Source organism: Anthonomus grandis, chromosome 2 (genome assembly GCF_022605725.1).
Source record: "Anthonomus grandis grandis chromosome 2, icAntGran1.3, whole genome shotgun sequence".
Taxonomy (NCBI): Eukaryota; Metazoa; Arthropoda; class Insecta; order Coleoptera; family Curculionidae; genus Anthonomus; species Anthonomus grandis.
In genome coordinates this window covers 36,377,481-36,405,195 of record NC_065547.1, presented here as the reverse complement: position 1 = coordinate 36,405,195, position 27,715 = coordinate 36,377,481, and the positions used below count along the sequence as shown (strand labels likewise).

The following is a 27,715-nucleotide window of genomic DNA, read 5'->3' as shown; positions in this document are numbered from 1 at the left end:
AAAACTCTCCCTGATATCCACACCATCGATCTGCCACTAATTATACGCCGTAAAGATGCATCTACCTACTATAAAGATTTATTCTATACTTTTGTTCTACTTCTTTATTTTCAGCAAGTTTAATACTTTTTTATCATCCCCTTGTTGTATGTTAGACTATGCTTCTGTGACACAATTTTATGCTTGTTATATAAATGATATTGAAGGAGTACAGAACAGATTTCTGAAGTCACTTGCATTTAGGGCAAATATCAATATTGAAAATGGTTTTCACATTAAATATTACCTTGGTATTGAATTGACAGTAAGTATACTGTAATGGTATTGTAAATACTGAAAACCAGCTGATTATCCGTCATTTCAGAATGATACAAGTGGCTCGCCGCGCGACGTCTCAAAGCTCAGCGAATCTTCCAGAATGATCAGCCGAGTATATAAAGAACCGTGTCGCTGAAACTTCCTTACCTTCTCTTAAAATAAGTATAATTTATTGATCCAAAATTTCGGAGATTGCTTTCTGTATCAAGTTTATCAACAGTTCGAAAAACAGTCGTATTTATGGTGAATCGAGATTAGGCTTCGAATGTATCAAAGCACTTTGTTTAAAGGCGTAGATAAAGAAAATTCCAAATGAAGTACAAAAAGCTTATTAACTATATTAAATAACTTGATATAACCAATGAGTCATTTCCAATACTTTGGAAATACGGGCATTAAAATCCTGATATGTTGTTGGAAGCCTCAACGCAAGAAAAGACTGTCGACTGCAACTTTTCCAGAACTAGAGTTTTAGGAAAGAATCCTTGTAATCCTACCGACATACGTTTTCATGAATTCAAAATGAAATAGGCTTAGAGAAATTATATTTTAATCTGTATAGACGATTCCCCAATAATGCCGAACAACAAAATCTTCACAAAAACGAGAGAAAATCCTTGCGACGTCTGACCGGAATAATATACATTATTAATTAAATATTGTATAAAGTATCCCTATGGGAGCGAGGTCATGTCTCGCATACTTTACCACGTGTGTCCACGGATTTTTCTCCTAAAGAGGGAGAAGTTTTTTATTTATGGCTGTACGAAAAAATTTATTCTTTATTTAAAATTCTTGTTTGTGCTCAAATGACCCGAACGTATCTTTTTTTATTTTGCAGATATCCATATTTTTTAAAATAAAAAACGTGTTTAATTTAAACTAATTTAAAGCAACTGTTCGAAGTTGTTTCCATTATTTTCGATACAGACTTGAGCTCGTCGAATCCATGAAGACGTACATGCACGGGCCAAACCAGGCTGTAGGCGAATTGCGTCACTGGCAGCGTTTATGCGATATCGTAGCTCTTGCTCAGTATCAACTTCGTTTATATACACCATTGTTTTCATATGACCCCACAAATAAAAGTCTAATGGATTAAGGTCAGGCGAGCGAGGGGGCCACCCAACTGGACCATCACGGTCTATCCACCGTCCAGGAAACACACGATCTAAATGTTGTCGCACTGGTCGTGAAAAATGTGGTGGAGCACCATCATGAAGAAACCACATGTTCTGCCTAACGTTAAGATTCACATTTTCAAGGAGCACTGGTAAATTGTTGCGCAAAAATTCTAAATACCGAGCACTAGTCAAACGATTTTCCAGAATAATAGGTCCGATGAGCAACCCGTTCAGAATTCCAGCCCATACATTTACAGAAAAACGTTGTTGAAAGTATGTTCTTCGTGTAATATGCGGATTTTCCAAAGCCCAGTAATGAGTGTTATGAAAGTTGAAAATTCCATTGCGCATAAAAATTTGCCTCATCCGTAACTAAAATGTTCATGGTAAAGTTTGGGCTCAACTGCTGGTGATGTAACAACCACTCACAAAAGTGTACTCGAAGCGGCAAATCTCTTGGAAGTAGGGCTTGTACCCTCTGCACATGAAACAAGTACAGCAACTTGTGCCTTAAAATTTGCCAACTTGTAGATTGCGATATTCCTAGTGCTAATTCCAGGTTGTTCTTCGATAACTTCTAAAATATCCTCTTCCAGATTTAGAATGTGCCTAGGTCTAATTCTCCATCTTATTCAGGCCGCGGCCGCAAATTGCCAGTTTCTCTACCCCGCTGAATAACACGTAAGAAAGCCCCCACTCTCTCTCGGGGAAATCTTTGGGCATACAGATCAGCTGCTGTCACTGCATTCTGATGCGTTTCTCCGCAAACCAAAACCATGTCGACAAGTTTTTCGTTTGTAAAAATGTGCGCCATTACATTTGACGCTTTTATTTTGTTCATGTGAAAATAACGATCGAAAACGATCACAGCCACTAATAAACTAAGTACTGCTAAAGATTCCAAACAACAAATTCTAAACATTATGACTTGTTTACTATCAGTTATTAATAAACAAAATAAGTTCGTCTGATACACGTTCTGTTGACATTTGTTTAACTTTATTTCGGAAACCAAAAATATTTTACTACATTTTTTTCTTATTATTGATCTTCATCTACCATTTCCCAAGTTTATGCGCATAGGTTGAAAATCACCCTGTATATCTTTGTGTTTTATTGTAATTCGGTTAAGGCTTGTGTTTGACATTTTAATAAAAACTTAATTAAGGTCTTAATATAATACAAAATTCATTAATACATCAATCATATCGAAAGATATAAAATCTCAATTTAGTTTTATCAAGAATTTAAAACGATTTAAAAAAATATTGTTTCATATGTTTCATTTCAGGAAACAGAAGACGATCAAACCTGCCTGGAAGACTTTCAAGAATGCATCGAAGAGTTCCAAGAAGACCTTCTTACACTTCCTATTTTCATTGAAGATGAATATTCATTTAATCATTCGCCATCGACCTCACAATTAGAAAACTACTCAAAAAAATGCATCCTAGACAATAACTACCTAAACTTAAAGCCGTTTAACAAAAACATCAGTGTTGACGAAAGCGATTTAGAAATAAGTTTTAAAAGTTCTAGTGAAAATTGTGTCAAATTAGTGTTAAAACAAGTGTCATTATCAGAAAAGGACGGTTACGAGACTTGTATTGAAGAATCTTTATCAGAAGACAATGCTAAAGTACAAAATAACAATGAAGTGATAATCCCTCCTAGCAGTTCAGAACCCTGTCTACCCACTGAATTTTACCCATATTCTAAAAATGTTTGCCTTAACTTTACCTCTAATGACCACTGTGAAGATGATGAGTTTTTTCTTGTTCAATACCCCACCTGTTTAAAAAAAGAAGTATGTAAAAGTCTGAGCGAACCTTTAAATTTAGAAACAAAAGATCCGCCGGGAAAAAAACTTACATATAAACTAAGGGAATATTACAATGATTATGAGGAGTGCCTTGTCGAAAAAATCACCAGCTACGAAAAGCTGGAATCAACAGAAATGAGCGACTCTCAAATTTTCAACTCAATTAGTTTGCCCTTTAAAAGTCACTCCACGCCAGATGTTATGGATCGTTCTTTTGTCACATTGGTATATGATCCTGGACCTGAGCAGTGTAGAAGAAAATCTGCCTTCGTTTCAGGATACGCTGTTGAAAAGTAAGTACCAAGTTTTATTTCCAGTCTAAAATAAGAACCGTGGTAGAAAGCTTTACATATAACGGAGCTTTTACAAGTATTGTTTTGAGATATCTACTAAGTGAGGATGCTACTAAAAATAGTTAGTCAGCATTGTTTCGTCGATTAAAATCAGCAGTCGTCTCTTAGTGGAGCGCTTGAAAGTTCAAGGTGATGAAACGGGTAATTTTTTTAAAATATCATAATTCTGGGGGCGCTAAAAGCAAGCTTCAAAACATGAATTAAAGTGACTGGATCTGAAAAGTTAGTTGTAGAAACATTCTATTCGTCTAAAGGCTCGAATAATAATAAAATATAAAACCTCTCTACTTGTATATGCATTTTTGGGTATTCCACATTTGTTATAAAATATGCTGTTTCATTTTAAGATTGAAATATATAACTAGTAAAGAGCAGTTAAAAATAAAATCCCTTTTAAAAACATTTTAAACGTTTTCAAGTTAAAATAATTTGGTTTCAACATTTCTTCAGTTGACTTTTTTAATATAGACATCAAAATAATCTAGGGGTCAAGGAAAAACATCAGAGTTTTATTTTTAGACCAAAAAGTTTCCTACTTAAATTAATCAAAAAAGTTATACAAAAAAAAAACATGTCGTTGATATGAAATAATAGTTTGTATTGTTCAAAGCGTATTTCGTAAACTGAAAATTTTGTTTAGTACAATTTTTGCTTCCTAACGCTGGCTGAGAATTTGTTTAAATTGTGAGTGTAGCGTAATCAATATGCAATAGTAACACGAACACTTGATCATGAAATTCAGTTTCGATCTTAATTATTATTCTTTCTTAGTCATTAATCATGTCATCAATCAACATTATTAATCTCCCGGTATACTACAACGAATTTTGTATTTTTGATATATTAATGTTTCCAAAATAAACTCAGGTGTATTTAATTTAATTATTTTATACATTTTTATACATTTTAATAATGCAGCATAACACAACATAATAATTAATATTTATGATAATATATCGAGATTTTAAAAAATAACTGCACAAAAGAAATCTGATGCCCAACTATACAAAAATTGTGTACACCCTTCAATTTGTTCTTCATAGTCAAAGTTCCTATGAGATACTAGGTGAAAAGCTCTGGATGGGTCAGTATATCCTACAATCACCTGATAGCCACCTCGCCTTCTGAAATACTGTCACAATAGATGTAGTAGATCTCTTCAAGAAATCGTGAAATAGCATGTATCGTTACATTATCGAGAAATATCTCTAAATATAAAATAACTAGTAAATGTTCCAAAGAGCTTTCGAGTGACCATATAAAACGCGACTTGTTTGCTTCACCAATGCTGGATATATATAGTGTTTTCAAAGTTGAGTAATTTACTGCTTAATAAAAGAGATAGTAAAACATTAAAAATTTTATTAACTTTTTGATATTCTCAGCGAATGCCGTGTAAATTCATACCAATTTTTGTTTACTGCTATTACCGTTTACCACAATTTGTGTTATTGTATGGTTTTCAGTACGTATCTTTGGTTCAATCAGTTATATCAGTTTTTTAATGCTGCGTATTTCATTGGTCTGATCAATTTGTGCGGAAAAATGGCTCATGTTTGCAAAAACAATAAACTAGTGGACATAATACTCATCTATGGATTGTGAAGCATAAAGCTAATATCCAGAAAGGTTTCATCCAGCCACACTTTTGTTTGTAAATTTATTATTAGTGACATAGGGTATTTAAAAGAACAACGAGGAGGCACGCGAAATTTTACAAATGAAGAACGACATTTTAGAAATATTCGAAGACAACGGAACAATGAGGTTTCACTTATACTTCCTGACTATAAAAGCATAATCTTAAATAAGAAATAACGAAATAGAGTTTAATCTTCCTGTGGATTCAGAATGAAGTTTGAAGTACTAAATGACTAGTAGTGACAACCTATAGTAGAGCTATGTTAAGGCATCTAAAGGAAAACTTTCTTGCTTACGGAGGTTTGGATAAGGTAAAGAAAATCATATAACACAGTGATATCTTCAAGAAGTCTAAAAGATATCTGATTCAGAACATGTGAGACGTCTCTAAGACGCCTGGTATTTGATTACAGATGGTTACAGATGAGACAGACCTTTAAGATGCCTTTTTACAGTGTCTTTAAGATGTCTTTTTTATAGCTTAATTAAGGCTATCCATATGTATACATTTAAAATTCACATTTAAATTAAAATAGTATGTAAATAAAACGAGAAAATATTTACACATGTTTTTCAACATACACAGGTAATAAAAAATCTTAAAATTTAAAACTTTTTAAGTCTAAAATAGAAACAGGTATACAAAAATTACACAAAGTATATATAAGTATTGACACAAGTATCATATTAATATTCACACCAGCAAATTTTTTCTTTTCTTCTTAACCAACAAAAAAAAATAAATCATTTATATAAAGTTTCCTCGATCAAAATATGGAAAACTTACTTCATTAAAATTTGAAGCATTTTCTAAATGTTGTTTTTTAAGTTTAAGTGTTCTCAATGTTTCAACCTCAAAACTGGACTGGACGGCTGTATTATTTTCAGACATATTAAAATTTAAATCAATTAGATTTGATCTTGTAAGTAGAAGTCCATTTTTGAAGTGGAGTGACTATAATATAGCGGGTTGGGAAGAAATTAAGAACTCCTAACAAAACGATGATACCCTTGCCTACCTTGGTCGATAATTAGGAAAGCCTCCAATTTTGTATTTTTTCTGATGTTATTTGCACAGATACATCCAAATAAATCACATTTATTAGAAGACATTTTTGCACTTTACAAAATTATTTTTTTCGGTTTTAAATAAATTATTATATTTTAATAATATTTTGGCAACCACTATAAACTTGAATTTTTTAAATATGTGCTTCATTTGTTTAATTTTAATTTTTAATGTTCTTGGAATCACTGAACCATTTAACATATCACAACCATTTAAATAAAATTTCTTTTTACTATCTCTCGTTAATTTAAATAAATATAATTATTAAATTCGAATTTAAAAAAATCAAATCGGTGACGAGTCCTAGAAGGCAAAACATGGGATATTAATTTTAAAACCCCATAAGACCAATAAAGGGTCATTTATATATTTTATGTATAGAAATTAAGGTTTTATTCCAAGAAGCAATTTTTATTGAGCATTAAATTATGTAACTTTGCCATAAGCACAACCTGTGCCCCCTGAACATATTCACCATAATTTAAACAAAATAAAAAATGGCAATATTCGTGTATATATTCGTATTTCGTGATTCAACCTTTTTTTTCATAAAATAATCTCATATCGAAGGCAACAATAATTACAACATAGACAATAATATAAAGAACAAACACTCTTATCGTAGACTCTTAAAATAAAATACAGGGATGATAGGCATTTTCGTTTGTGGAGAAAAGTCTTCCCGCCCTTCCCAATCCGCTAAACTAGATTTGAGGTTAAGTTATAAGTTGCTACTTTCCTCCAAATGTTTAACACTAATTTCACCAATTTTTTGTGAACCACTTTCACACTCTTCACTGCACGAACTTAATAAATATACCTGGAATGCTAATGCATATGGCCACGATACCCAAAAATGACCACTGCCTGGTGGCTGCCATTTTTATAGTGGTTGTGTCATTTTGATGTTGGTCACTCTGAACATTTTTAGTGTTGCCAACAAAAAATATATTAAATAATAGTAATGCAGTTGACGACGCTGACGTTTGACGTGTGAGTATAGCGGATTACCTAGTTTTTGGCGATTTGTAGACGACGCTTGGGTATGAAACAGGCGATGTATCTTCCTCCTTATTTAATACGTGAATAATGTATAACCATCTTTATTTAAACGTATTTATTATTATTATTATTTTATTGGATAAAAGCCAAGAATTTACATTCTGTATAGCTCTATGAACTAAGTAGGCATTACAATATATTTGAATAAATCTTCAAATGTCAGCTTCCAAATTTAAACACTAAACATGTCTAATTTATCCAGACGATTCTTGAAATAGTTTACAGAGGGAGCAGTTATGACATCTACGGGTAACGAATTCCAAACATCAAACACTCTAATAGGCAAAAACGTTTGACGTGTTTTTGTTTTATACATCTGTTTTTTTAATTTTAAAGTGTGACCGCGAAGTCTAATATCTTGATTTCTTTCAAATAGTTCATTTAGATCACAGCCCAAATAATTATACATGATTCTGAATGTAAAAATTAAACTAATTCAAGAACTTATTTACTGTTTCTCAAAACCGAATTATTGTGAATTGTGTCTGTATTTTTTTCTGATAGAATAATATATTTTTACTATATAAACCCTTGCTAATTACAAACCCTCATAAAATCATCCATACTTTGATTTTTATAAATGGTTGTACCTATTAATGTGGAAACACTGTATACGGAAGGAAAGTAAAACTCGTAAAAGTAAAAATAGAAAGAAAATAAAAGTGTTTTTAACTGAATTTGTTAAGTAAATACAAGCAAAAATTTAAATGAAGATCACCATTTTCATGGTATTAGGATTTATAAGATTCAAGTTTAAGTTTAGATTTATAAGATTCAAGATTATCAGAATAACAAAACAAATATTTTACAGTGTCAATACCAATTTACATCAATCCCAAGTTGATTGAAACTTTATCTCATTTTAGGTGAGGATACTTTCTTTCATAAATTTTGACGAAATTTTTAAAGAAGTACAAGAAAAATCACAGATTTAACCCAACTATCTTAAATTCTTACCTAAATGTAACTTTCTATTTTGTATTTTTATAAACATAACCTCTCAAAAACTTTAATTGTTTTGTTTCCCTAAAATTGGCACATCTAAAATTTGTCAGAGTGACCAACATCGAAAGGACACAATCACGCAAAATGGCGGCCCCCTAGTAGTGGTCATTTACTTTTCATTGAATTGGCAGTTCAGGTATATTTATTAAGTTCGTGCTTCACTGTCTTTACTTGTTGGATTTCTTATATCTTTGAGTACACAATTCACCAACTTCGTCGTCCAAACTGAATAAAGTTAAGTAACAAAAATACGCTTAAATATCAATAAATGTTAAATAACTTCTAATAAACCACAAACACAACACTAAACAATCGCAGCAAGCCAAAGCAAAAACCATGGGTTAGGTTAGGTCAAAATTGAGGTTAAGATGAAAATTCTGCTTCTAAATACGGAACAGCAGAATTGTAGTTTGCGTATCTAATTGGCGGATTTGCCTCTTTCTCTTCTCAATCAGTAAGCTTAAAAATACCGGTTAAAAATTACATCATATTTTTTACGAATTTTCTTAATAAAATTGCTGTAATGAAAATGTATATTTATTTAACTTAATAATCTTTAATAAGATATCTTTTACTATGGTTCTAAGATATTAATACCTTATTGGTACATTATGTAGATATAAACGAGACCTCTTAAATGTCCTATGCTATATGGGAGACTTCTAGACGAGGATAAGGAAACTTCAGAATGACAATTTGATTAGAAAAATGGCATCTTGTCAGTAGTTTATTCGAAAAAATAACGAGATACGAACTGTGACTATTTAATCCTCAAATAAAAGTCCGTACCTAGTTCGTCAAGTAAGGCACTAAGTCATCAGGTTCAGATATAACGGTATTCTTGTTCGGTATTCTGTGTATCCATTTAAAGACTCCTTTTTTTAAGAAATACTTAAATTTCGGTAAATAGAAACTAACGTAACGAAAGCACTTATGGAACTTATAGGAATTTTACTTTGCAGAAATTGTATTCGAAGCAAGATGGCGCTCTGCCACATAATGAACGTATTATGCCATAGAATTTTTAAATAACGAATTTCCCGAGTGGATAAGCCACATGGGGCAACTAAGATGGCCTGCAAGATATCCTCATATAACACCGCTTGTTTTTTTACATGAGGTTTCTTTAAAAATGTGGTATAATATAGGTCATACGAAACCAAAGAGGAGCTAAGATGCGCGGTTATAAAAGCCATCAACAGAAGTACCCAAGAAATGATCAGAAAATCCTGTGTTGTACGACAAAAACGGCAGCTTGTTTGAACACCTATTTTAATCCTAAAGTGTTACTTGCTCGTTTACAGTATTCGTTCATTGATTAGTAATAATTTAAAGTAATAATTAATAATAATATCTAGGCTACCACTGTGAAATGTTAATTTTGTAAATTTTGATCATTTATCTTGACCGAAATAAACATGTTTATACATGGTCGATGAACATTTATATAGAGGAATTTGAAAATTTAAAAATTCAATTTGACGTTGGTCTCCTTAAACATAATAAAGCTTGACTATTTGACTTTATTTTTAAATCCTCGCTCATTTCTTACCCTTACCTATAATTTAGTTATTCTATCTTTTATAATAAACGCGTTATAAAGGTATTATTATAAAACGCACTTTTTCATTTTTTTCTCTGTATATCCGTTGCTATTGGGAGTTCAAAGAAGTAGATTACAGATTATTTATAAGCCCTTGATTGCACAACTTTTTCCCCATTTGGTACACCATACACCGGTTTTGAATATTACTTGGATTACTGGCAAACGGCAGGATATAAAAACATTATTATGTCGCCAATGTAAAAATGCAAGAATCAAATTTATTATATAATATATCTTAAAATAAAGGTGGCAAAAATATAAATAATTTTAAAAAATATTTTTTCTGTAGTTTAATTATGGAGATAATCACTTCGCATATTTTATTGTTACCGACGTCATAATAGCGACATTCTGTTATGATTTTGATAATGCGAAACACTTTTTATGTATTATAATTTAACTGCTACGATATATGGGACCGAATAGATGCCACAAACAAGACAGTAAAACCACTTTCACCCGATATTATTTTTATCTGATCTTTAAATCGTTTTCGTTAGATACATACAGTGTTAGTCTATAAATTGCAATAAATTGGGTAGTTTATTCATAGAGTTGGGATACCCTGTGTATTAAGCATTAGATGTTAATTTTGTGCATAATCAATTGAAAAGTAAAAGACTTCTTTTTTAACAACTTACTATCTTTACTATTTGAACAAATATGGAATACCATATTGTTTTTCAAATTCATCAAACTCCTGACGAAAAAGCAATACTCTTAAATAAATCTTGAAAACTACATGTCACAAAAAATTGGAATTTAGCAGTTTTGTATAAGTCGATATGCTCTTAGAAATAAGCAATAAAAGTCATTTTTAAAAAATCATCGATAACATTATAATATGTATTTCAGTTTCGGAACACACTGTATATTAATTTGTTACACTTTATAAGATTTTCAAGTACGTGTAATATAATATTAAATCCGATTTTTTAATTTTTAACAATTAATCACATAAACCTGACATTTTGCAGCTATGTATAATTTGATGGTTAGCTCTTTAAAAATATGCAAAAAGAAATTGTAGATGATGTCATATCTTATTTTTGAGATTCACCGTATAACTTTGTTTTCAACAAAAAGAGCACAACCCAAAATACTAATCGACGGATCCGAGGATTTTTTTGAGAAAAGAAACGTTTATATACTGTACTGAATTTATTCGAAGTTACACGCTCACATTGTATATTTTCTACAAATCAGCAATATTTTTAAAATGATCTTATTACTTCGCCCTAAATAGAAGCGCTCTTAATAGGATTGCTTTGTTAACTGAACGTAAGGTTTCTCTCACTTTAATACGGAAATAAAGCTTTAGCTTTAGGCTTTGGTGGTCCTAACGTGCTCGTGAGCCCTTCAGGGGGGAATAAAATAAAGCAGTTTTTAGTATATTGATTATTAGGAAGATTAATATTATATCTTTAATTGAGAAGGCAAGCATGATATTTTTAATCCAAATATTTGAAAGTCTTGGAAAATTTAGTTGGCCACAATATGTATACCTAAAAAAACACATAAAAATATTTAAAAAAAGGAGGTAAACAATAATGTAAGATGCTGCGTCTTATAGAATTCATTAATGTTATATTTAAAAACTCATAATACTAAATAAAATTAGACCAAGTGAACGAAAGTTTGTATGTGACCGTACCTACCAATTTACCGTTAAGTATGTATAGCAAAGAAGCTAATATCTAAACGCTATTAAAATATAAAAATTATAATAATAATATCTAAACGCTATTAAAATATAAAAATTATAATAATACATTTCATTTGTACTGTTTTGATCTTAGAAGATCAAAGTACTAATTTATGTGATTTAGGTTTTTCTTATTAATACCTTATGACCTTCTTTAAATCCACAAATGCATAATAATCCCCATTCACAATGTTGTAATAATATATCTAACCTAAAGTGACCGACCTAAAAACGTTACGTGAATTTTTTTACATTCACAATTGTTTTTTTTCTTAGTTGGAATTTGACCTGAAAATTTAAGCTGGGTTACTAGCTAACATCAAAATTGCTCGGCGAGATAAATTCACAATATTATTGTTGTTGGCGCAAGTATAACTGAAAATTCAAAAGCATTTATTTGTTATCGACCTTAGCGATTGCGCTTTATTTAATCCATTACACAGCAAATATTAAGATTTGCTGTTATATCAATGCAACTACAAATTTAATAACCTAGTAATTAGGCACTGTGTTATTCATATACATAGTTGCTGAATTCATCGGTATTCATAAACATTCCTAATTAAGAAAATGAAGACAGATTAGTAGTAGTTAATAGATAGACAGAAAAAGTGTGTGATGTGTCTTGTTTCAGACCTAAGTCTACAGGAAAAACATAAAAGTTAGTCGAAAATGTCCCCAAATGAATTATTTTATATGAACCGCGTATATTTCATAGAAGCCTGAAAAACCCTTTTACATTATTGTAATAACTAGCCTCAAAGGGATTTTTTTTCAAATTTTCATATGCTTTTATTCTAGAAATTCAAATTACATAAAAATCGAAAGAAAAAAGTGCAGATAAAAACCTTTCCGATCGTATGGTAATACAATATTATGGTAATACAATAAAATGGTAAATACAATAATAGTGTACGTTAACTAGGCCTTCAGTCCGTTCCTTTTCCATATTGCTATGTTGGTTATACCACATAGCAATGTGGAATATCATAGAACACTGGCTATAGCACAGAACTGTACGGTGACAAAATCTATCACGACAAAACATGCCGATATTCGGTACTTTTTCAGCTCATGTCTTAATTGAAAAATAGTTAATAAAAAGGTAGTGTTTCGGAAGTTAATATCACAATAGGTTAGCAGAATAACAAAACTTCTCTATCGCAAATACATCCTTCTCAGAGGACGACATAGCTTGTTTCTCAAAGAGCTTTACTAAATAAAAAAGTTCTGGTTTACAGACAATGCTTGTTATTGACTCCAATTCCACTTTCATTTTTTCGAATATACATTCAGCTGGCGAGCACGATTATTGGAGCACGAGCCCCAGTTCCTGCAGATAAAACAAAGCGTGAATGAGTTGGGCGAAGGACTGAATGGTCTTAGTGCCTGGATTTGAACTTAGATAAGATGAACTTCAAACTCGAACTCTAACTTGCCTCTAATTTTTCCTTGAATTTTGAGTATATACTCTTGAATAGTATTAAGTTTGGAGTGCAGACCAACATTACTTACAAATAAGGATGCATTAGTACAGATCGTCAAGCACTTATTCTGAAACACCTGAACCTTTTTGATGTTCGTCTTCGTGGTATGTCTGAAAATGTTCGAGGCGTAGAGTAGTTTCGGATATAACGCCCGTTTATAGACCAATAATTTATTACCCGGCTTAGTATATAGAGCGTAAGAGAGCTTACTGCTCAAATTGCACGAATTTATTTGATTTTTGTTGTCTGTTTTGAAGTTGTTCTTTTGTCAAAATATACTCCTTTACATCAGGTTTAGGTACTTTACATCATCTTTTCAGGGAACAAGCGTGCCTGAAATTGTCAAATTTGGAATGGTGCGGTCATGCTTTTTTGTTATTAGTATGACGTCTATTTTACTAGTATTTATTTTGATTTTCCAATTTTTTGTCCACTCTATTATGTTGTTCTAGATGACTCTGTATGTACGCTGATATTTGATCTAAATTTCTGCGAAAAAAAGTGTCGTCCGTGAATAACACGACTTGAGAGTAATGTCTGCTTAGTATATGTTGAATAAAACTGGTGCGAGCCTTGAGACTCCTGCTATCATCCTATTATTATAGAAAAATATAATTTCATTTATTTTGACAGAAAATTTCTTGTCTTTTGAGAAACTTCTAATAAATTTGATGAACCTTGCCGACACTCCAAATTTTTGCAACTTGTAGATCAAGCCGCCATGCCACATTCTATCAAAGGCCCTCGCATTGAAAAGGTCTCAAAAAAACTCAGTTGATAATCGTCTTATACATCCGCACTGCTGTTCCGGGATTATTTTCTGTTCATTTATTCTGTCAGAAAATAACACAGACTGATGCGTTTGTTTTAAATGACTTTTATGTCCAATAGTGCGGTTGTCGGGTAGTGTTTCCAGCTTTTTGTTATTCATTTTATTATGATCCGGTATTTTCCTATCAATTTGGTCTTTAATTAGGTCTCTTATTTCTTGTAGGTTTATATTTTGGTAATGCGTTTAGTGGTAGGTTTTCGATTAGTACGTTTTATAACTCTATTTCCTCATGTAGTTCGTGATTATCTGGTATATCGTTAGGGTCAATACCAGAAGACCATCTTGGTTTTTCATAGGCGGGAACTCTGTTTTTGTTCCTATTCTCCATATTTTTGAGATCTTCCGGAATTTTAATTTATCTTCATACCCATGGGGCAACTTTTTAGTTGCCCCATCTTTCGTTCCTGCAGTCAATTAATTCGTTTTTTTTAGTAGGATTATTCGTAATCCTTTTAAAAAATTATCCCTTTTAAATGAATGACTCGCGTAAATGTGCTTGGGCATTGAAAAAAGACATTGGGCTCAACTATGATAAATTTGATGTACAATAATTCTATTGCAAAAATAATGAGAACGTATACTGATAAATTGTCATTTAACGTCAAAACTATTGACAGACTTATTTAAAGACTAACAAGTTTGAGCACTTCACCTATATATTTCTAGTTCCATAGCTTCACAAATTTTCAAACATGTATAACAATAATATAGATTGTGGTGTCATATACGATCTTCTAGAATAAACATTTTTTCACAGCTTATGTAGAAAATATATATAATCTTATATGCCACAATTATATTATTTTTATCCTGGCCTCAAGAAAATTGTAGCATTATTACATGTATACCGGGTGACACAGAAAAAAGGGAACACTTAATAACTTTTTTACTTTTCAAGATAAATAAATCAAATTTGGTATATCGATAGAATAGTTATAAGAGCATCTTTTGACATATTCCATTGTTTTCCATAACTTTCGGTTTAACAGGAAGAGACACTAACTTTCTTATTTTAAATGGAACACTCGGTATATTATTACGTATTTCGATAAAAAATGATATTCTGAAAACAATGATACTCTACTTGCTACTTTTTATTTTATACTCATAGAAAAAATATTTTTTTTAAATTTTAAAATAGGGTGCCATGAATGCGTTGAAAGTTTTAGTTTTTAGTCAAGTAATCACGGGAAAATAGTTTTCATTGTATTATATGACTTAAATCGTTTACACGCCTATTTAAAATGTCCAAACTATTAATTTTGGCATTTACTTAATTTTTTTAAATAGCACATTATTACAACCACTTTTAAAATGCGGTTTCTTTTTCCCAATAATTTGATATGATTATTTTTTAATTCGGTTGATAAATAAGCCCATAAGAAGAAAAAAACTAATTAACAAAAATGAACGAACAGGAAGCATTGTAATGACACTCCTGCTTATTTTTTCAACTGACATAACACATCATATTTTGTCAAACGTCATATTACTATTTGAGAATAAAATAACACATTTTTCAATGCAATATTTTTTTCAGTATCTTAATACTACATATTTTATTCAATATTTATATTTTATTAATGATTTTATTTAATATCTAAGATAACATAGGTAGACACAGGCGGTAAACAAATGGAAAAAATCTGAGATTTAAATAATTGTTTTAATATAAACTTTTTATATGTATTGTTCGAAACAACCACCTTCTTGTCTATCGCGGGAATATAGCCTACAGCATATCAACTTTTTCTTCATTGGTAAACAATTCAAATAGCAAATATATTTAAAGAACAAATAATAATTGCGCTTAACAAGATGTCATTTATTATGTATATATGTATATATGATAATGTCGTTGTTCAATTTAAAAAACTATTTAAATTCAAACACTTTACTTGTATTTTGTCTTTATATTAAAATTAAAAAGTCTTATTATTCGACCATAGTAACTATCGCTTCATTTCCAACATCAACAGCTAAACTTATAGCGTCATACATAACCATTCCCCTCAGTAAGCTAAACGATATAATATTCTCCCCATCCACTACATATTCCATCGGGATCTGTATTTGCTCAGCATGGAAGTTCCCACTTTGTAAAGCGTCTCTATATATAGTCATGTCATTTGCATAAGCGTGATGTCCCACTAGCTTATTATTTATAAGAATATTAATTGAAGCCGATTGGCTGGCAGCTGCAAATGCCACCCGCAAAAGCCTTCCATTGGAATCCGGCTTATCGTTATAAGCGATCTTCCAGATACCAGGAGATCTAGTTTGTGCATAGTACCAGTCTACATCTATTTTGCTCATATTGATCGTGAAAGTGAGGTTGGCAGGAGGCAGAAGATGCCAGTAGAAGTCACGCCGTTCTCTACTATAGCGGTAGGAGTCGGACTTTCTGTTGGTCTCGCCGATGGACCAGATTATATTGGTAGGTTCTGGTAACTCGAGTGATCCGACATCAAGGATTTCTAGATAAATGTAATTAACTAGTTAATAGGAGTTGACTTTAAATAAATATGAAACATCATAAATAATTTAAGAACCTCTCTACATAGAAACTTATAAGTTTTTATTTAAATGATATGCAGTGTAGCCTCGTTTTATCATTTCTTAAACTCTGTCTCTTTAGCATTACTTTCTTTAATATGCTTACTTACCATCTGCATTTACACTAATATTCATTCTGACCAGATTTTCACTACCCTGTCCAGCTAAAGGATAAGCAACTAGTTGATAATCTCCTGGCCGAATATTTTTTATGCTAAAGCTACCATCCGCCTCACTTTCTATATGGTAAAGGTAACCCAGTGATTGCACGTCAAATTCATGCTCCTTATCATCATATACGACAACCATTGCTTTTGTTTGTCCCGTTATTTTACCTGATACAGTTCCTCTAGATAAAGGGTAATCTGGATCATCTACCCAACTGAAATTTTTTGATTTTAAGATTAATTTTTATGACATAAAAATTTAAGAAATTACCTATAAGGCCACAGACTTTGTTCTACCAATGTTTGTCTAGCCACATCTTTTAATAGCTCCTCATCTGATCCAGTATTGATATAAATTAAGTAAGGACCATAAAACTTTGACCATTCAGGTGCGGGATGTAGGCCTGCCGTACCAAAATGTCCACTATGGAAGTAATTAAGCATTAAAGAAATCTGATGGACCATAAGTTCTTGCTTAAGAGGCCCCCCTGAGTGGTATTCCCTGCTAGCGGAGATTAACCAGCCACCAAATCCACCTCCAAATACCCCCAACCAAGGGGTATCCCGCAAATATCCGCAAAAATCATATTTAGACCAATATGTGCCGTCACTTAATTGCCAGGTGGTATCCTGGATAGTGGGCCTGCCACTTACGTTTGGAGGTGAACCTGTCAGTACCATATTTGACATTTTTGGCATAAGAGTCTCATCAAAGCGATATACAGTACGAAATTCTGCTAAACTGACTGTTTCGTTATTGTTGTTTGATGCCTTGACGTACTGGTATAGTCCACTCACATCTTCGAGAACCACTATAAAAATACTTAGTTTAATAATTATCTTAGTTATATATACAGGCAGTAATTTTCCTATAATTGACATATTGTAAAACTAATAATCATCTACGAACCAAGAATATACCCGTGTGGTAAACTCAGATCTTGAGTGCAGAAATTAGTATATAAAATCTCAATAAGAACTCAAAAATTAACAAGAAAATGATTGCGTTTTTGCTCTATTATAGACTCCGATTGAAGACTACACGGGTATTTTGGAACCTAAGATAAAATTTGGCGAGGTGTAATAAAGGTATACGCGATATTTAAGATAAATACGTTTGAATGTGTCTACATGATTGGCTTATTTTTGGTATAATATAATAGTTCTCGAAAAAAACTATCCTTTGAGAGTATAGTTTTTTGTAATTTCTTCTTTCAAAAAGAAAAGTTAACATTACTTATTTCTATTTATTACCTGTGTCTTCCTTTGCGTGCTTTCTTGCACATATCACAACTTTTACAATTTTATTTATGGTACTAACCCCGGCCAATACAGTCAGACTTATGAAATCCTATGACAAATATGTACAAAACGGAATGACAATATCTTAGTCCTACGTAGTAAATTCTTAACCACGTACCACGGTTTTGATATATGGTGTTTTGTAATATTTGACACGAATATAAAATTTATTAAATTAAAATTTATTATATTTATTGAATACAAATTTATTAGTGTTAAAACAATATAATTTTTATTCAAACTTTACTTATACAGTCTATGCTGATAATCCCTACTCTAAACTGAAATTAAGACTCCTGAGAGTAAGCTAGTCAAAAAATTATGCTATTTTTAATAAACAAACGAAAAAAACTTAGATAAATACTTACCTAGATGAAACTCGATATCTAGTACTCCAGTTATTCCCTTTTGAATAAAACTTATATGGGCTTTCTCAGACGAGTTACTCACCACACGGACTTCTCCAGGAGAAAAATAAGCTTTTTCGCCGTTCCAATCCAGATACCAACTCTGCATGTTATTTGAAATTGTTTGAATTATATTAACACCATTCTTATAAACAGATTTAGCAGTGGCATTTTCTCGAAATGTAATATTAAACAAATCGTTACCAAGAGTGACATCTGTGCCAGAGAACTGGACAAATGACCCACAGTAACTTTGGGAAAAGCTTACAGTGAATAACAGAAGTAACAGCAACATTTTTGCTGTTCTGGCAAGCTAGCGATTGTTTTTATTGTCAGTGAATAGAATGACGTAAATAATTAAAATAATCGCAAACAAAATAAAAAAATGAACAAACAATAAGATTACCGAAAAGTGGATTCCACTTATGCTGGGTATTTAAAAAACTGGATGGATTTTATTATGAAGTTGTGTTTGTACATACCGAGAGGTACTTAGTGCTATATTATATTACTCAAAAAACAAATTATGTTTTTTGTAGTATGATTGCAAAATAAATAATTTAATTAAGAACTAATTAAAGATAATTATTATTATTATTATTATATAATTTTGAAGAAATAGTCCATACTTGCAATAGAGTCGTAGGTTAAGCTAAAATGAAAATCCTGCAGTCTCCCTTCACTTATTTAACTAGAAATAATTGTTTAGAGGTTTTAGACATATAATTATTGACTATGAGTTTTCCGCTCCTATTATATTTAGGCCTCATTGAACGTCATCTAGTCATGATAATTTTTTATGTCAGCTTCGTCAGGTGACTACAGAAACTCCGCTTTGTATTTTAGGTGACGTGTAGGTCCACATAACAATAGAGTGTTTTCTCAAAAGAAAATACGTAATTTTCCTCTTTTTCAATTGCCTTAGTAATTATTAAACATGTAGATTTAGCATACCACTCATTTGGAGAATTCTGTATCATATAATTTAAGACAATTAGCTTCTCTTACTTATCTCCCTTGCCTTAGAACACTGAAAGACTTTCAATCTTCGAAGTCGCTTACTTAAAAATGCATAGAAGTAAAACGGTGGTATCGTAAAAATAAATCTATTTCTAATTAATTTAGCACGAAAATAGACTTAAGGCCGATTCATAAAATCAGTTGAGGTTGATTTGACGCAGATCGTTCGGAGTTCAGTCGATTGTTAGTTGGAGTTTAGAGTGTTACCCATTCATAAAATTTGAATGTTCAAAGATGATTGGTTCAATGATTCAAAATTGAAAATGACACAAAAGAGCAGGTTGTTAATTTTTATTTGAAATTGGTGGTCTCTGTTCCAGAAAAAGATAGTGTTTGCCAGCTTTTTAACGCCTTCTTTGAAAAGTAAGATCGAGAATAACAAAGCAGAATAGATGTGATGGAATCACTGCAGAAGACAGACTGATTATAACCTTGTAGAAAGTTAAAAAAAAAATACTTCACGAGACAAGAATTTTATTAACTAAATTTCTTGTTTTAAATATTAGTAGTCTTTCTAATCTACTTGCCCTCTAATATTGTATTTCTTATTACAGCAGTCTATAGCAAGGTTTGAGCACGCCAGCAGTAACAGGGCATTTCCAAATTGTACTGATTTCTTGATTGTACCAATTTGTACACACTGTATGTACATCAAATTATTCCCGAAACTTGTCAGGTGTTTTAAGATGTACTTAAAGGTGACTATCTAAGATGACCCACAAAAATGAGTGGTTCAAGATAGCGATCGTGTTTTAGAACAGGTGAAATTTTTTACACTGTCTAGAATCATTGGACGGAAAATTACTATTCAAGCAGCTGCATTTAGTGGTTCAATGTTCTTTAATTATAAAGTACATTTAGTATAATTATCCTCGCTACATGTGATAGTAAATAAACCTTCACTTGTGTTGACATTGGTACTTATGGTTCCCAAAGTGATGGGATTTATTAAAAAATAGAATTTTTGGTGAAAGACTGAATAACAATGACCTTGATATTCCAAGTGAATATGTGCTTCCAAATTCTAATATTAAAATGCCTTATTTCTTGGTCGCCGATAAGGTATTCCGCTTAAAGCCATACATTATGAGGCCATATGGTGGAAAAAATTTAATGTATAATTAAGGGATTTTTAATTATCGATTATCAAGAGCTAGACAAACTATAGAAAATAGTTTGTCTAGCTCTCAAAACTCAACTGTTTCAGAAATATTTACATTTAACCAACAAGAAAGCAAGTAAGTACGTCTATTTACAAATTAAGACAAAATGGAGGCTAAAATGTTATAAACTGTAAAAACTCTTATTAATGTATCAAGTGTTCAAACTGATCTCCATTTATTTCTTGGCATAAAGCAAGACAATTTACAAACTCATGTAAAATACTATCAATTATTTCGGGTGATATACGTCTAATTTCATATCTAATTCTATTTTTCAAATCTTCTACGTTGTTTGGCTTCTCAATATAAACTTACTTTTCAGGTACCCCCATAGAAAATAGTCGCAGGGATTTAGGTCTGGTGACCTGGCCGGTGTATGGCCGGCCACTCTATTGACCTTCTTCGTCCTATTCATCTTCCTGGGAACACTGTATCGAAGTAATTACGCACATTTCGAAAGAAATGTGGCGGTGCGCCGTCTTGCTGAAACCACAAAATATCTGTTGGTACAGCAGGGTCTTCTTCGTCTGGGTATAGGGCAGCCAAAGCAGGGATAAGATCTTCTTGAAGATAATTCAAATAGCGTTGTCCTGTAAAGTTTTCTTCGAAAAAGTATGGCCCTATTACTTTATTTTCCACGATACTAGCCCAAACATTAATAGATTTACGGTACTATGTATGACTCTCAGTTGCCCAGTGTGGATTTGACACTGACCAGTACTGACAATTTTGCCGATTTACGACACCGTTTAAACAAAAAGTTGCTTCATCCGAAAACAAAACTCGTAACACAAACTGACGGTTATTATTGCAAATGTTCATTATTTGCTCGCAAAATTGGTTTCTTCGATCACGATCTTCCTCATTTAATTCATGTATTAGTCTAATTTTATAAGGGTGGTATTCATTTGCTTTTAAGATGCGTCCTACTGACGTTGCGGCTATATTATTATCAACTAAAATTTGTGAAGTTGCATTGTTTGGATTTTCTTCGACGGAGCGCAGAACATTTAATTTTGTTTCTTCAGAAATTTTTAGACGACCTGATCTTGGCAAATCTCAAACATGACCTGAAGTTGTGAATTTGTGCTCTATTCTACTAACTGTTGACTGAGAAATAGGATGGTTTGGGTATTTGGCATTAAACAGTTCACTTACTTCTTTTTGCATGCGTACTCGATCCCCGTACCCTAGCAGCATCAAAATTTCAATTCGTTGGGTTTCCGTTAAATTAGCTATAATTTATTCTGATAAAAACTATTAATTTTCGAACTGACGGTGACATTCACAGAAAATTGAGATTTTTTACAAGTGCAACCATGGAAATAGAAACAATTGGCAAGGTTTATAACATTATTTTTATCCTCGATTTTACCTTAATTTGTAAATAGACGTACTTATTTGTTTTCTTGTTATTTAAATGTAAATATTTCGGAAACAGTTAAGTTTTGAGATGAGGTGTGTTATACAAAACTTGCTTGGAATTTCGCCTATATTTCATAAAAGCAATAAAAAATATTGCATTCCATTTAAAAAAATTACCGATGACGTCATATCTTTTTTTTTGTTCCATCCTGTATACAAAAATTTATGTGAAATAATGCGCAACTTAAAATAAAAATCGACAGGTCTTTAGGCGGTCACTGTATAAACATTATAGCTGTAAGAATTATAGTCAACCTGAATTAAGAAAAATAAACTTAAATAATAAAAAAAGTGAATATAATTTTTTTAAAATTGGATGTTTTATCCGTCCTCCTCTTCTTTGGCAAGTAAATGGCTTATTTTTGCTTGATCCATAGTAAGCATATTGTACATGTACTCTGCAAATGTATGGTTGGGATTTTTTTATTTCTGTTTGGACCTTAAAATTCTCTACTATCTCTTTTGCCCCTAAAATGAAAGTGTTCTCGGTGGTCCTGGCGACCATTTTCGTTGTGCTGCAAAAGAAATTTTTTTTAGCCGGATTAACTAAAATTTGCTCTTATATATAAATATTCATAATTATTTATGTATATTAGGTACTTACAGCCTATTTTGAGTGTAGCCAAGGTTGTAGTTGCTCCATTTTTGCAATCTATAATCTGCATCCTCTTTTGAACTGGTACCTTCTACATTGCTGCCTGCAGTGATCGGACACACTATTTGTTCGAAAGTGTTCCATGAAAAGTTGCTGTCAGAGCTTGAACACGTTTCTGTTCGCTGAGTACAGAAGAATTCCATATATTTCCCTTTTAGTGTTGTGCATGTTTTAGAAAAAGCCTGATTTACAAACAAGTAAGTAAGCCTAAAATCTTAAGATGCTCTATTTATGTTAGAAGAAAAAATCTGTTAACTACAAGCTCATATTATTATAATAAAAACTTGCAGCAATTTTCTGGAAATAAAGCCATGTTATTTCCGGCAGCGCCGCATCTGAGGCTGCTATATTTCTTTTCTCCTTCGTATACCTATCTCCCAAAGCCTTCCATACTTTTTGAAAATCGACTAAAAAAATTAATAATATCTTAGCCTTAGCTAATATATAGGTAGGCATCTATTTACTGTTATATTTACAAGAGAGTGACAGATGCATATTAATACTAAACCTATTCTACAAATTTCACAACTTTGGAGTTAAATAAATCTAGAACTGACGTTAAGAATATTTGCGATTTCATTCTATGCTATATTTTTATATTATTTTTGTACTCTTTGTTCTACATAGGAATAGTTTGAAATTAAATATATCAACAATTATCTCTCCTTTCGCAACATCTCTTCACTTTTCCTATCTTCCATACTCCTCACTAGCCATTTTTCTTTTTAATATTAGAAGGCACACACAAAATTCCTTTTTGAACCTCAACTTACTATATGAATGGAAATACGCATTTCCATATGCTGATCTTCAACTTGCGAACTCCGAACCTTAGCTGACTTTATGAATTATACTTACCATAGTGTTAAAGCTTGAGACACTGAAAAACAGACGATCTTCTAAAATAGGCATTTAGATATACACTATTATTAAATGCAATTATTACATCCTGCAATGCAATATACAGCTTTACTTTCATCATAACATTAAAGCTTCATGATTTAATAACACAATAATTTTACCAACCAAGATGAACATATCAGTGCGAGAATGTTCGTTTCCTTACTTTCCGAATGACTCATTGTGACGCCATCTTAGAATCCTGTTTTAAAACATAAACTAAGGTCATTATATCTGAAAAGATTAATCATTATAATGGTTATCTATATTATAAAATATTTTCTTAAATAAATTTGAATAAAACAGGTAAATTGAAGAACTAATAAACTAGAGCGATAGTTAAGGAATAGTAACTTATTGTGGGATTATAAATTTATTTTACTATCCTTGTAACTTTCTTCTCGCCTAATGGCTCGGGTAAAAAACCTCTCTACACATGTAGATATTTTCTTTATCCAGACTTGTTAAAGATTATATTATTTTATTAATTCTACGACCTAATGAGAGAGTTCGGGTTTTTCTTGGATAGATTCTATCGTTAATTATCGTTTATTAATAAAGGCCACAATAATGAAATATTTAATATTAGATTCTGAACTTTACCATTAGTTAAAAAAGAAGAGAAAAACGTCATTGAGTTTATTGATTACAGTATTAGTTTCTCTCTTATGGCTTTTGCATTTATAGCGATATGCATTACAACTCTCAAAAATAAAAAAAAAATGTATCTTATAGATCTACTTTTGTGTTGTTAATATATCAAAATTACCGCCTGCAATTTTTTTCCTAATTCAAAAACTCAATCACTCATGAGAGTCTAATCAGAGTTTTTTACTTTACTATATGTACGATAATACTACTTTGGAGTATTATCTTATCATCCATTTAATAAAAATTCTAATAAAACATATTATTTACGCAGTTATCTTGGAATAATTGTGTCAATCAATACCAAGAGTGTATTAATTATACAAGTGTTATTGATTTTTTAATCCCCTTTCACTTCATTACTACTTTTTTAGCTACTATTGGGTATTTGGAAAGTTATGAGTTCATTAAATATTATACCGTCATAAAGCTAATGGGATCCAACACTTCATGAGGTTTTCTTTCATGTACCAAAATAAAAAAGTAACAATTGTCCCTTTTGTCTATCATTTTTAATACATATAATTTATAGTTATTTGATAATATGACTAAAGTATGAAAGTGGGTTGAATTTTTCGCCCATGGGATTTCCAACGTGCTTATCAGGAACTTATCAACAGATTGAGATCTGTATCTATAATTGTACGTACTAGGCCCATTGTGCTTCTCGAAGGGGAAAAAGAGCAACCACATTGCCAAGAGACCCCCTGATCTTCTCAATGGATGGTTGGTGGGTTGGGATATGCTTAAAAAGCTGCAACATAATGACGAGAAGAGCAGTCGCAAAGTATGTGCTCCCATGTCTTGTCTTTATGATTGCATGTCCAGCAGTGGACTTCTGCTTAGTTTCATTTTAAAAATTTTACCATTTAATTGACAGTGACCAGTTAGGATGCCTTCAATAAGACATAGTTTTTTTCTTTAGTCATTCCACTGCTTTTTTAAAAATGTGTGAGTGCGTGATGTTATTAGGTCTTTGATACTCGCCATTGTCAGACCCACGAAACGCTTTGATCTACTGGTTTATGAGCGACAGCCCTCGTGACAAGGGAATTCAAGGCCCAATCTCCTTGCTGTTGTTGTGCCTTTTGATCCAGCCGACCTCTACTCTGTTTTTAGAAGAAGCTTTCATTAGGGTGCGATGGCATGACTGCATAGTGCTAATCTATGTGGATAATCACAATTTTATAAGTAACGACTGTTTGTTCTGCGTCAGCGTTATAAGTAAAATTGACCATAAACAAACCATTTATTTCATGCTTCTTTGCCTCACCATGTTTTCCAGACTTCCCAATCAGTTCCCAATTGTTTTAAGTCCTGGTTACAATGATCTCCAGAAGTTCTTTCAAGTATTCCACCACTTCTTTCAGAGCCGCCTCCAGGGTCACCGCGTTAGCAGTATTGCCAAAGTTCAAAGAAATTTTTTTCATGTATTGAATGGCCGCCTGAAAGTAAAACCTTTTGCAACAACAATGTGCTTCAAGGAGCTCGTTATAGAGTTCCTGGACTCACTGGATTCTGGACCGTTGTAGTATGGACAGAATAGCTCGTCAGTCATAATTGAATTTACCTAGAAGGATTCTTTTTAGGAAATTTGGTAATTTAGGCTTATAGGCTTACTAGTTGTTCGTTTTCCTTTATATCTTTGCTCAGTTGCTGCTCGAATACGGTTTGGGCATCCTCAGTGTCTGCTAGGGCACCTGTTACGTCTTCTGTTGGGAAGTTTACAGCTTCTTGCACGTCATCTTCTTTGGCATCTTTCTTTTCTTCGTCTATTGTAGCACAGTTGCTTTCTGAATCCTCTGTTTCTTTTAAAATTTGCACATCTTCTTTTTTAATTTTACTATCATCGGTGTTCTTAAGACATTCTGCCACTTCCATGTTCTTAATCTTCGTTAGTTTCGCCTTCAAGACTTTCGATCTGCGTTTTGATTTTTTAACGTTGAATTTGCTTTTGTCCTCTACGGGCTCACGTTCAGGAAGCGTCGCACCTTTTTCACCTTCTTCTTCATCAGTTTCTTCTTTTTTCATCGGCACAGTCGTTCTGGCAGGTGCATCCCTCCGGTAAGTTCCGGAATACTTGCCCGAACTCGGCGTATTGATTTTTCGCCCACTCCAGTCCCATCTCGTTCATCGCACAAAACAAAATGACCGCCTGAAAGGCCAATTTGAAATGTACACCCTCGTTTTTGACGATTTTCAAGCAGGATTTTATGACGTTACATCTCAACAATTGGTCCGACAGTTGTCGCTCTTGAACCCCACCACTTGGTCGTTGTAATAGAGCAGTTCTTGGAGGAGTTGGAGGAGCAGTTTTTGTTTTTCGATATTCTTGGATCTTAAGGCCTGAAGTGGGATCTTAATAAAAAAATTGCCGGTTTGTTTTTCTTTTGCATATTAAACTTACGTCGGCCATCAAATCGAACACGCAAAAGTCCAAAATGATTTTCAAACCGTTTTCGGTGTGTTGCACGATGTACTGGGATAATTTTCTGAGCATTTCGGTTTCTTGGTCTAATACTTTGTCTTTTTTCAGTATAATGTCTACCACCTCCATTCGTTTCTAAACGGGAAGTGAAAGGGACCATTATTAAAGACATTTTAGGATGTATATCCGATATACACTATACCCGAAAAACACTATTTCCAGACACTATTAATTAAATGAAATCATCATAAAGAAAATAGAGGAAAAATTAATTCTCATTTATATATCCCTCTCTCATTTTCAAAGTTAGAGCAGGATGGGAATAAAGTGATATTTTTCTGGTATATTTAGACCAATTATATCCGGAAAACGCTATTTCCAGATGATCCAGCAAATATTAATAAAACGAAACCATGATATAGTTAATAGTAGGAAAAGTTGAATTCTCATTTATATATCCCTCTCTCATTTTGGAAATTAGAGAAGGATGGGAATAAAGTGATATTTTTCTGGTACAATTAGACCCATCATACCCAAAAAATACTATTTCCAGATGATCCAGATATTATTAATAAATAAAACAAAACCATGATATAGAAAATAGGGGAAAAAGTTGCATTCTCATTTATATATCCCTCTCTCATTTTGAAAATTAGAAGAGGATAGAAATAAAGTGATGTAATTAGACCAATTGTATCCTGTCTTGTACCACCACATATAATTATTATTATATTACTAAGGTCCTTGCAATATTTAAATGTTTTGTATAATGCATTTATAAGGCCATATTGTAACCTCAATTTTTTGGTCTCTAGAGTACACTTTTTAGTTTAATTTGGAAACCAATAGACATATGTTAATATGTTTTTTAAATCAATAAAAGAAGTTCCTGAGGATGAATTTGAGGGTAGAAACTTGATTTTGTATTAAAGATCTCGTTAGTTATGGCAGTTTTGGTTGAGGCACTTTTTTTTTCTAAATTTCTTTGCAAATTTTCACTTCTCTGGAGAATATTTTAAT

General features: G+C 32.1%; 2 protein-coding genes across 4 annotated transcripts in view; one reads left to right on the top strand and one right to left on the bottom strand.

Annotated features, from left to right (window-relative positions):
• LOC126746900 (inaD-like protein) overlaps positions 1-27,715 on the top strand; it is a 226,928-nt gene that overhangs the window by 27,633 nt on the left and 171,580 nt on the right. For all 3 annotated transcript variants that reach the window (XM_050455323.1, XM_050455332.1, XM_050455314.1), the window contains exon 13: positions 2,734-3,557. In XM_050455323.1, the coding sequence (XP_050311280.1) occupies positions 2,734-3,557 (824 nt within the window). The remainder of the gene's footprint in view (positions 1-2,733; positions 3,558-27,715) is intronic.
• LOC126746917 (rhamnogalacturonate lyase-like) lies at positions 15,672-18,769 on the bottom strand. Its single transcript, XM_050455341.1, has 4 exons — positions 18,418-18,769; positions 17,019-17,559; positions 16,691-16,962; positions 15,672-16,501 (listed from the first exon to the last, which is right to left on the bottom strand). Exons 1-4 carry the CDS (start codon positions 18,749-18,751, stop codon positions 15,960-15,962), a joined length of 1,689 nt encoding a protein of 562 aa, XP_050311298.1. The 5' UTR covers positions 18,752-18,769; the 3' UTR covers positions 15,672-15,959.